This window comes from Tachypleus tridentatus, chromosome 3 (assembly GCF_004210375.1).
Source record: "Tachypleus tridentatus isolate NWPU-2018 chromosome 3, ASM421037v1, whole genome shotgun sequence".
Lineage (NCBI taxonomy): Eukaryota > Metazoa > Arthropoda > Merostomata > Xiphosura > Limulidae > Tachypleus > Tachypleus tridentatus.
Genome location: NC_134827.1, coordinates 84,167,207 through 84,179,778, shown reverse-complemented (window position 1 = coordinate 84,179,778; position 12,572 = coordinate 84,167,207). Strand labels below are relative to the sequence as shown.

At 30.9% G+C, this 12,572-nt stretch overlaps 1 protein-coding gene across 3 annotated transcripts in view; it reads right to left on the bottom strand.

Annotated features, from left to right (window-relative positions):
* LOC143247376 (nuclear transcription factor Y subunit alpha-like) overlaps positions 1 to 9,558 on the bottom strand; it is a 38,096-nt gene extending 28,538 nt beyond the window's left edge. For 2 of the 3 annotated variants that reach the window (XM_076495368.1, XM_076495370.1), the window contains exons 1-3: positions 9,443 to 9,558; positions 3,231 to 3,402; positions 2,770 to 2,901 (exon numbers count right to left, since the gene is read on the bottom strand). In XM_076495368.1, coding sequence (XP_076351483.1) covers positions 2,770 to 2,901; positions 3,231 to 3,371 — 273 coding nt within the window. In that variant the 5' untranslated portion in view covers positions 3,372 to 3,402; positions 9,443 to 9,558. Of the gene's footprint in view, positions 1 to 2,769; positions 2,902 to 3,230; positions 3,403 to 7,933; positions 8,049 to 9,442 lie in introns of those variants that run through there. The other variant, XM_076495369.1, reaches the window with a different exon arrangement.
* Positions 9,559 to 12,572: the final 3,014 nt, after the last annotated feature.

Below are 12,572 nucleotides of genomic sequence, written 5' to 3'. Positions count from 1 at the left end.
AATTGTTATAAAGAAATAACAAGCAGTAAATAAAGTATATCCTGATTAGTTTCATCTTTGTGATGATTGGTTGATTTGTCAAAAAAGTCAGATTTATAAGCATAATTCTTGAACTTCTTTCAGTAAGTAATTATATTTTTACCTAGTCTTTGGCATAAAAATGTTACATTGAAGTTTAATATCATCCATAACATTCTTAAAAAGTATTTAAATTTTCTTTTAAAATTTCCCAAATTTTGTTAAAGATGGCTAGAAAATATTGCATGTTCAAATCATAAAAATGAAATACTTTACAATGTCTAACTGTTACAACAGGAAGCATATATTTCAAGATAAGCATCTTTTGTATATAGTTTTAAAAATGTCTTCTAGAATAAAATAATAGATGCTTTTTTGCTGCTTAAAAAACTTCAAACATAATTTTTTCTCCACCTACAAACCAAAATCTTCTTCTGCAAAACCATAAAAATATGGAAGCCAAGCTAAATATGATTGCTGGATATCTTTAATTCATCTTCTGCTCATTTGGATGGTTCAACTAATTTTATTTGATATTTTCTCTCACATATCTTCTCACATATGCAAGTTTAACATTATTCTTTTGTAAATTCACTTACAGAGTTGTGCACTATATATAAAAATGTGGTAAAACATTGTAATTCATGTCAGTAGCAAGAATGTTGAAGAATTTACTAATTACATACAGTATAAACTCATTTGAGGTTTATAGTGAAATATTTTATAAAGTTTATAGATCTTCTGACACATTCCTAAAGATAAACTAATAACTTTAAAATGCAATCTTTAATTACTAATATGTCATATAAGATTGGAGATGGATACGTTTAACACTCACTTCACCATAGTCAGCTTACAGGTAGTGTTTTAAAGCACACACTAAACTATGATGCTAAACCTAAAGAAGAGAGTAAGTTTAGCATCCATCATTTAAACTGAATTTCTGAACATCACACACTCTTCAATGATTATAAAACATAGCAAAAGGTACCTTTGATGCAACTGATCTATTTGCAAATTTAGTTTAACAGAAAACTAAATTTTGTTTATTTTAAATGTTGTCACCATGTATTCGTCTCTTCTTAGAAAAGAAGGTATTAATTCTATGAGTACGTATTTTGTTTTTCATCAGAGATGAAGTAAAAAGTACTCAAAACCCGAAAGATATCATATATATACTATATCCCTGAATGTACTTGGTATATCATTAATGATATTTGGTTTGCTTTTGGTAAATATTACAAGTCTGTTTTACATAAATAATCAGATTTTGTAGTGATGTATTTTCACTAAAGATTTTGTCTAGAATTTATCAAGTCGGTGTGACTCATATGGACTGGTCTATGCATAAGTTGATTTTCATATTAAGAATAAAAATATTTTTTCATCTTGTATGTACTGTACTGCAGAATGAAGGATTTACAAATTAGAAATAAATCAAAACTATTTTTCCTTCTTTCTACAATGACTGTATATTGGAACAGACAATTACACATCCTTTAATCTTGGAGTCAAATCTTTTCAATTCTTATTGTATTACAGTTGCACTTATATCCTGACATAGGACATTGAAAGCCATTTCTTGATGACAAGAGACCCATTTGAAATAAAAATGTAACTCAGAACAGCTGGTATGAGTATTAACACTTTTACTAATAAAACAAAAACCAACGTTTCTACCTAAAGCTTACCTAGGAAGACTGAAAGGATTGGCTCTGTTTTATTAGTAAACGTGTTAATACCCATACCAGCCATTCTGAGATACATCGAAAGCCATTCATCACAGCCAAACAGCTTTGTGAAATGATAGTTTCAGTCATACTACACAATGAACACATGTTAAGGTACAAAATATTGGAAGTACTTTCTTATTCTTCTTATCTAATCTATTAAACTTTTAATTTTTTCATTTGAGTTACTTTTATAGCAATATAAAAAACATGCATCAAAAACAAACCACTCAGTACTCAGGACTGGAATCAGTCCTTTTGTCATCAACAAATGAAGCACATTAATGGGCTAAAAAATTTCATCAGCCTGTCAAGATGAACACCACTACAGTAAAAAATGTAATTAAAGCCAAATACTTTCTGAACAAGCACCTTAACAAACAAACCATATTATTTTTTTATGAACAATCTATTCTTTCTTATATATTTAAAAATGGCTGGTATGGGTCATTGTCAGGTTTCTTTATAGTGGTTATAAAAAATCCAACAACAAATGTCAGAGAGAATTATTAAAATATTTTGAAGGGCAGGATGTATCAGGAGGAGTATACATGTTTGACCTCCTTGTTTATATCTTAGTACAACAAGAAGCTTGATGCTATAAATTTACATTATGGCTGTGCAGTATATTAAGTGTATGTGGTGCATATAAGGGCATAAAGAAAATCTACAATGGGCAATTATGAGTGAGGAAGTGGTTTGGTTTTAATTTCATACAGAGCTATACAAAGACTACCTGCACTAGCCATCCATGATTCAATAATGAAAGACAGCTTGCCATCACCACCCACCCCAGTCTTGGGCTGTTCTTCTACCAATGAAAAGGTGAGCATATTTGTTGTCATAGGGATTCAAACCCACAACCCTCAGACTGCAAGTCATGCCAAGCCATAATTTAACAGACAAATGTTGTAAACATAGTATCAACAACTTATGAATGGTTAGATGGATAATGTATATATATAGGTGATAATGACAGAGAAATAAATAAATAAGCACATTAACAGTAATAGTTTCATACCTGTTGCAGTTGTTGGCCAGTTTGACCCTGTATCTGGATTGTTTGGCCCTGAGGGAGAGCTTGAACCATTATCTGCTGACCAGTTGTAATGAGATGTGGTTGGCTTCCTGCAGCTTGTGATACCTGAATCACCTATAAATCACAGATTAAAACCTGTATACATGCTTTAGGTTTTGGACTTTGAATACTTTTATTTATTAAAAACATATACACTATTAGCCTTTTTACCATTTTACATAGGATTCATAGCTTTCCTTCCAACCAATTAGGATGTTTGGCTTAAAGCTGTGTGTGATTTGTTTTTCAATGTACAGTTCTGTTAATACTTTACAAGCATATATATAGTTTTTTTTCTTGATTGTCCTAAAACTAACATAAGCTAAAATTTTACCCACTGTTTATTTTTGACACATTCTTTAACAACTTAGTATTACTATGTTAGCGTTGTCCAAAGAGTTTACCTGTGGCTGTGAAGTAACCTGAACTGCTCCTGCAGCTTGAAGGTTTTGCATAACAGCCACCTGTTGTTCGGAATTACTTCCATTTCCAGACACTCCTCCACTTGCTCCAGATGCTGCCACTTGGAACTGTTCCATGTGCATATGTAACAAATTTAAGCTTCAGATGAAGATACTACAAAACAAAAAAGGTAGAGGAGAGTTATAAACATTATACACATGTGTAACAAAACTTGTAGTAAATACACTAAGAGTTTGATTTTTTTTTTACTTAACAAGCAGTTTAGAAAAAGTAATCTTTATTTGTCAGATTATTATAGAAACACTATGAAAAGATACATTAATTACCATTAGTAACAAGTTTTTATACAAGCCCCAAAGAAACTCCAATGGCAAAATGTAACTGCAATAAAAAAGTTTAAATTATCTGGAGAGTTAACTCCGCTTTCTCTAACATTATTGTTGAAAACATCTAAATTCCTCCACTACGTACCAACATTCTGGAAAAGAAAGATGTTAAAAGAAGTATTGAATCAGTATGTGTTCTAAAATGACTGGACACTCATTCTATATTTATAACTTTGTATTTTGTAGAGATTGCTCTAACATCTTTACAAACTTAAAAAGCATATCTAACTTACCACTAAAGCTGCATGATTAAACCCAGTGTGTTGACAAAGTATTGAAACATCCTTGACTATATGTTTCAAAAATCTCTCCCCAAGCTTTCTTTAGCACCTACAGTTGGTTGATGGGATGCAATATGTATTGAAAATTCACCCCATATATATCTGAGATTGAAGTCACACATGCTTGTACAAGATATACTATATTTAACAGTCCAAAGGATTATAGAATATGGTCCCTACAGCACGTGGCATTCATTAATGGATACACTGTAGAGTTCAGCATCCCTACAAACAATTAATTCTGTCCATGTCCATATTTTAATCCTAATAATTTACAACAGATTTGATCCTGGTTCTCTCCAAAGGAGTATATCTCCTGAAGAGTAACTTATCTACAAGAATAATATGGCTCTACAATAGTAATCCATTTCATATAAGCTACTTTGTGACTTACTATAAATGAAATGCTCTTCAATGGGAGTCTGGCATTTAATATAGCTATATTAAATCCATTTCAAGACATGTGCACAGTGACATGGATTTCAAGCATAGCTACAATTATCCGATTCACTCTTGTGGCTGGTACTCAAAATTGCAGTGAACTAGTATATTCATAGTGCATCTACTGGTGTTGTGAATGTTCTACCTTGCCAGGTATCCAAGCGACTGTACTATTGGCTTGGAAGCAATTTGACAATGTGCTAAAAATAATGTGGTTGACTTCCATTTGTCTGATAGCTCTCCACAAACAGATGAGACATTCAATCATCTTTGAAAAATTGTAATTCTCTGATTCACTTTAAAGTGACAAATCAGGCATGAATTTGTTATACCATTATATTAATATAGTCTTAATGACTAATAATTTCCATTTCAAATCACATTACTAGCCATCTGATGCCTTATAAATAAAAACATTAAATAAGGAATGTGAGTAGAACTATCTACAACAATGATTTTACCTTATAACACTTGTAATAATGCAAATACAATCTAGAAAGTTAGCATGGTATACCACAAAATGTACTAATTCAAAATCAATGGGTTTATAAGTATACATTTTCCTGTACTGAAAACGTACTTCTAGTATTATTTACTGCCCCTCACGCTTTAGCTTAACCTAATGAAAGGTTTTCTTCTTTCTCCCTCTAAAGAACTGTATAAATTCTACCTCATTTGCTGTAGTCTTTATACCCTAGTATATTGCCCTTAGTAATTTTAAGCTTGTAACTCTCTCCACTGATGTCAATGCACCCTCTATAATCAATCAATATATGATGTCCCTGTTATTCTTTCTTACTCACTTTCTTGAGACTTCCAAGATTATCAGACCTGAACACCAGCTATAATGGGGAGGAAAGGAGAGATAGTGTAAAGGAGTTAAGTGTTATTGGAAACATGTTTTCAGTATAGGAAAATGTAAGCTTCTGAAATACATTTATCAGTGATGACAAGATCCACACAAAAAGCATCTGTGTAGAAAAACAGGTGTGTAATACTTCTGGAACAGGTTTGCCCTTTGACCAGGTAAACTGAAATCTAAATGTAGGCAGTAAAAGCTAAACAGTTACAAAGTCAACATTGTTTATCACAAGATACATTCAGACCCCAACCATACACATATGACATTCCACATCTAATCTTTAGAATTATATATTATCTAGGATAATGGGCTAAAGGCTCAACCTAAAGTGCAGTAGTTAGGCATGGGGCCTTCAATATGATATAAATATCTAACATAAATATGATACAAAGGAACCCAACCTGAAAGTTACAAGTCTTCACCCTAAATTTCTTTTTTTTATTTTATTAAGTCTATTAGGTTTCACCTTTTCTGTTATCTTTTTAGAAACATATCTATAGAACTAAATAGACATTTATATATAAAAGAAGCATGGTGTAGTATTAATACAGAGGATCTAAAATGGGAACTCTAATTCTCTAAGCAAATGGACCTTCTTTTTTTAAAAAGAGAAAATACTGCAAGAACATTTAGTGCAAAAATGAATAAAATGGTTGTATGTAAGCCCAAATCAAGTGATAATTCTCTATATATAAAAGTAGCTTGCCAATGAACAAGATAAAAGTTACAGTTTAAAAACAACAGAATTCTTTTTATACAGTTGTTTAATATATAATTTTTATATTTAACTACAGGACACACATGAATTTACACTGAAATAAAATGATATACAAGAAAATGTAATAAAATGTCAGCCAAGGATACCATGTCCGGGGCCATAATCACATACATATTTACATCAGCTGTGACTCACTATTAAACATAATAGTTTGATATTTAAAGAAGTGTTTTTACTTTAGCAGTGATACTACCTCCTGACATGACACAAAGCCTGCAATATACAGTTAATGTTATAATGAATTAAATACCCTGTTGTTTAAATAGACAACAATGTCCAAATGTAATTATTCCTTATTAAAAAAAAAAACAACTTATCTGTTAGTGAATATAATATTCAGTTATATAATGGAACAGCACATTTTAGTAAGCATGACAAAATACAATAGTAATAAATTTGGCATTTTATTAACAACCAAACAAAAAAACTGTTTATGATAAATGTTGATAATGCAGTCACAATATCATTAGAACTAATCTTAATTTACATCAATAACATAATCAAATTGTCATTTCTCATTTAAATCTTCCTGTGTTTTCTGCTGAGAAAATAAAAGAACACACTTAAGTCGTCAGGCAAAGGAGTATTCCTAATAAAGGTCAGAACTGTCAGTCTAAGTATTGTAATAACTACAACTATTTTCATAATTATATACAAAAAAAAATTAATTCACTGAAATCATGTATTTTACATGTGTTATCAGAATTTGAATCGAGAAAAAAAAGTCACAAGTATACTTAAAAAAAAAAAAAAGGTAAATTTCATGAAAACATGATTATAGTTATATTTGATTTCTGTTCCATTCTTTTTACATACTTAAAACTTGTAAATGTCTCCTAACTAATAATGTATTTTAAAAAAAGAACATAATATTGTTTATGTTATGGTGATAAAATAGCTTCAATATTACTCAAACAAACCATTACTTGTTATTAAAAATGTTTTTCAAAATGTTCCACTTTTTGCATACTAGTGTATGTGTGATGCCATCACACATAATTTATGCTGGCAACATGTAGAACTCGTGTATTGTCAGTTAATAACCGGTTTACAATGTTTTTGTTTTATTACTTTAATTATAATATTTAAATAAAATGTCTTTCTTTTTCCTGTGACTTTATTTCCTTTCACCCAGATTTCATGTTTAAAATGTTTTGAGAGAGTACAGCCACTTGGTCAAGGAACAAAAAGAAAGGTAATGATCAGGAAACTTGTGAAATATTTAAATGTATTTTAGTTATGTAAGCACTGTAAAGGTCATACATACAATTGAAAGATAAAAAATTCAGTTTCTTTGGTTATTAGAAATATGAACAGCGAATTGTTTTCCTCCACACACACACATACCTATTCAACAATGTTTTATGTGATTTTGCACAACTGATAGTACACATCAGTTCATCAGGCAAGTCACCCAGTTTATTAATCTAAAAACAAATTTACCCCAGAATTGTTTTAAATCTGTAATTTCAGTTTAAATTTATTATTCCTAATCAATAATATTGAAAGTCTGTATTTCTAAGCTTTTCATTCCATCAAATAGATAATCTAAAAGCAAAAATTAACCCAGCCTCTAATTATTTTAAATATCAATTAAATCAGTTCCAGCTTATTCCCTCCATTGCCTTTAGAAATGGTTTCTAATTCTTCAGCCGACATTTATTCTACTAGTTTGTCTTTGTATATTCTTTTGCAGCAAAGTGACCAACTGTCCACATTTTGAATAAAAACCTTACCACTGTAGTACCAGTACTGAGAAAAATAATATTACAATAGCCTTTTCAATCTTAAATACCAAATTTTCATAAATTCTAGGACTTTGTTAGCTCTTTTCTTCACAAGTGAAGCATTCACCATCACTGAAACAAACCTTTGAACACCATGAGAGGATTATCTGAATCCCTAACAAGTTTTAACATTATTTGTAGTAAATCACCTCATTTTCTCCAACATTCTGCTCACAATGTCAGGTTTTGGGGCTCCTCTCTAGATATATCATTGCCTTTTCAAACCATTTATCTCCTTCTATATTTAAGTTGCTACTTTGTAATGGCACAAGTACTGTTTACAAACTCTGAAAAACAAGTTTTGCCCTTTACTCAGACAAATTGTTTTTTCAATCTTCAATGGGTAGAACAATTTGTCAAAGATATTATGAACTGTAGTTTTGAAAGCTTTCAAAGCTTGGATAGATGAGTTTTAATATAATAATTAGGCAATGATGTTCCTACTACATTAATGAATTATTTGAATATTAATAAACATCAATTACAAACCCATTAAATATGTGTACAAGCATACTGTTAGATACTTCAATATATAGAATGCCCTTAAATACATTTATTTTATCATTACTTACTATGTAGAATATCATAAAATATTTCCTCACCTGTAATTATTTCATGTTTCACATTATATTTCATTAAAACATCACACAATGTATTATCCTGGATATAACTTAATGAACAATTTTTTGAACAACAAAATTATTGAACAAGAATAATAAAAATCGTATTTCCAATGTATGTCAGCCTATAGTAAAAAAGATTACATCTATGTTATTCAATTTACTTTGAGACCTCAAATGGTTGATTAATTTTTGTAATTCTTCTATGTAAAAGTTCTGTACATCTGACCTTTGTCACATGTTACTATTCACAATCCTACATATTGTGCCTCTATTTAACCATGACATTCTAATGTTTGCTGGCTTGTGCTGCTACCAGCTTTATATGTAACAGGTACAATAACATAACATATTTTCAGATTTACTTTTCAGGTTTAAACCTTAACTATTGTTAGTTATACCTAATTTATAAGCCTGACTCACTCAGAAATGTGTACAACTAGCAATAATTAAGTGTAACTGAATTTCAACGAGACCTGCAACTAAGATGTAATCATCGATTATTAGGATTTGGTTGGTTGTTTAGTGTTTATGGGCACAAAGTAGCTTTACCTGCCTCAAACAGCTAGTAAAAAGTAAAATATGTAAAAAGGAATCATCCTCAAACAGAAAAGTCCAATTTTCGGATTAAAATTTAAATAGAGTTAAAAAAGGCCAATGGCCATTAAAAATTTAAAAACACAAGTGAGGTGACCGTTATCACCCTCACCAATTACACTGATTAGGCAGATATATAAATAATTTAATATTAATTAATAATAGCTGAAATTAGCAAGTACTGTGAATATTTGAATAAACGTGAGCTGGCAGGTTACTAGTATTTGTACTACTATTTTCTGACGTTCGAGGTCAACTATGTCAACATGCCCTACATCGCTTTGTTTCGCATTGATGGTTAGGCCTAGTAGTAACTTGTAACCCGTTCGTTTGCTGACCTCGCTTACTTTAGATATAAAATCTTAATTTAGAAGAAAAATCTTCTAACACGTGCTTTTAAAGCATGCTATAGACAAAATCGAAGATAAATTGCGAACTTACATTGGATAAAAGCACAGTGGTCTCTTCTTGATTGGCTATGGGAAACTTGCACCAATGGACAACGAATCACTAGTCATAAAAACAACAAGCTTCGTCTTTATTGGTGCTGTTTTCTTCATTGCTTCCTTTCCCTTTCAACAAAACACAAATTTAATTTATTTTCTTTAGCAAAACGATAAAATCCTATAAAATTAAATATCGGTCACTATATTTTTATATTATTCTATTAATTTATTTTTTTTACTTTTTCTAACTGATTTTTGTTCTATAAAAATTATTTAATATCATCAACCAATAGGAGGAACAGCGAAATCAACATCTGGTAACCGTCTCACCAATCTCGAGTCAAAATCAAGTTGCGTAATGCATATGTTGTCCTCGCTTGTGATCATCGTAATGCAAGTAAGAACTATTGACAATTGGAACAGTTGAAACGTGACCTTCTGGTACGTGTGTCAAACGGAGTGTTATGGATCATTTAGTAATTTCAAGTAAATGTAACCTCACTAAAATGCAAAAACAAGGGAGATAAGTAATCGCATCTCACTCACTGTGAACATATGTTATTTGTTAAAGTTGCTGCTGCTTTATTTGATCAAAGTTACGCAATAAGCTGTCTTAGGTTGTCTATAGAGGGAATCGAACCTGTGATTTTGCATTGTAATACGGCCGTAGGTTGACCGTTGACCTATTGGTGGACATTTACTTAAATCAATAGAATCTTGTCTTTATAGAGACAGTAACCAAAAAATTTATTTTATTTGTTACTATTCAAAGTTTATGAAATTTGTATCATACTTTAATACAAACTGTGAAAACGATGGAATATATATACATATATATATTTCTTTTACCATAACGTTCCATATACATCACGGTGAGGTGTTTAATACTAACTTACTGGTTCACCAGTTTCATATGAATATTAAGCAAATTAATCGAAGAAAGTAATAATTAATAATCCATGCTGTTAAAATTAATAAATGAAATAGTGCTAAATAATCGTTATACTGATTAATGTCTTGTGACGCAAACAGAATTGATGACAATTTAACACTTCACCAATTTATCCTTTTTATAGCGTAACATTTGTTGTTGTCAACCCGTTTACTAATGCAAATAACATATTATCCATTACTATGTCCTTTTCGAGGCCATAATAATAGTCCTTCTCCAGTGGATCAGCAACACGATGTGTTTTCCAGTAATACTTAACAGGTGAATTAATACAATTAATCTCATATTGACCCCTTTTTATTATTGAAGTTGATTTATTCGTCTCCATGCTTTAAACGTTTTTAATTATAACTGAAATGTTTAACATTTAAATTCACACACACACACACATATATATTTCTATATTTAATTCAGTTTTATTAATATCTGTTTTGGATAGAATATTTTAAAAAATTAAAACCTTAGACCTAATGGCTGATATCTGGCTTACTTTTGGAATTTTTTCAGGTCATGTAAATAAATAAACTCCTAGCTTGTAAAGAAACAACTTTTCAAAGAGCGTGCCCCTTGCTAGTACAGCGGTATGTCTCCGGATTTACAACTTTTATATTTTCTAACTCATTGTGTTCCTTTTGTTGTAATTTTTAACAAGGTGGTATCTTGAAATGTTTTCTCTCCATATGCTAATTATTTAACTAGTGTTTTATTTCATGTATTTTTGTTTATACCTCCTATTTGAGGTGGGATGAATAAACAGAAAAAAATCCGGATTTACAACGCTAAAATCAGGGGTTCGATTCCTCTCGGTGGGCTCAGCAGATAGCCCGATGTGGCTTTGTTATAAGAAAACACACACACATTCAAAGAGCGAAATAAAGCCAGAAATACACAGATTAAAAAAAAAAGTTTGTTTTGGTGCGAATGTTATTCCAAGGTGGAAAAAGTTATTATAATTAAAAGCAAGTTAAAAATATAATAGGTCTAATACTAATGACTTATTACAATCAAAATTTATTTTTGCTTTTATTTTAGCTAAGATGGCTTAGAAGCAATGAATGTTTCAATTTGGTTATGTTACGAACTGTAAAATTCAACTCTCTGCACATTTTTTTCTTATAAATTTCTTCGTATTTTAAAAAAAGTTGCCAAGATTACATATATAGTACAGATTAGATTTTCAATTTGTCTTTGATGAAATGAAATATTTAATGTAATAATTAAATAACTGGTCCATCCAATGCCATAACATTATTAAAACACCTAAATTAACTTAGATTACTACATGTTGAGTTAATGATAAAGAACATGACGCATTTATTTAACGTTTCGGAATCATCAAAATGGGCCCGACATGTTCAGGTGGGTTTAGGCGTTCGACTTGTAATATGAGGGTGGCGGATTCGAATCCCGGTCGCACCAAACATGCTCGCCCTTTAAGCCGTGGGGGTATTATAATGTGACGGTCAATCCCATCATTCGTTGGTAAAAGAGTACCCCAAGAGTTGGCGGTGGGTGGTGATTACTAGCTGCCTTCCCTTTAATCTTACACTGCTAAATTAGTGACGGCTAGCGCAGATAGCTCTCGAGTAGCTTTGCGCGAAATTCTAAAACGATCAATCATCAAATTCCATCATCAGTAAGCTATTCTTTACAGGAAGTATGTTGATGATATTTTCCTTATTTTCCACCATACGGATTATACTCAATGCTTTCTTGACTACTTTAGTTCACATCACTCTTCTTTTCAGTTCATTCATGAAGGACCGGCGAAATTCAAAACAAACCAAACCATGAAATGAGACAAATAACTCTATTTTCTTTCTGGACGTTCTTGTTAACCACGATGTTATTTGGCTTTTCAATTTCTGTCTATCGTAAAAACACATTTACTGCCATTTTTACTTATTTTGATAGTTTATACCATCCTCTCTCATACGCAATCATATTCTCTCTCTCTACTAAATAAGGTCTACAAACTTATCTCATCCTATCTAGCCTTTCATAAGGAACATACTTCTCTACAAAACTTCCTTTATACACCTGCTTACCATATCTCGGGAATCAAAACTCTCTTATCACGAAACAGTTGAAAAAAGTTAAGTAATTCTTACTATCCCCAAATTGACCTCAAGGCCATTATGAATTTAATTTTAGATTTAAAATATTTTCCGCT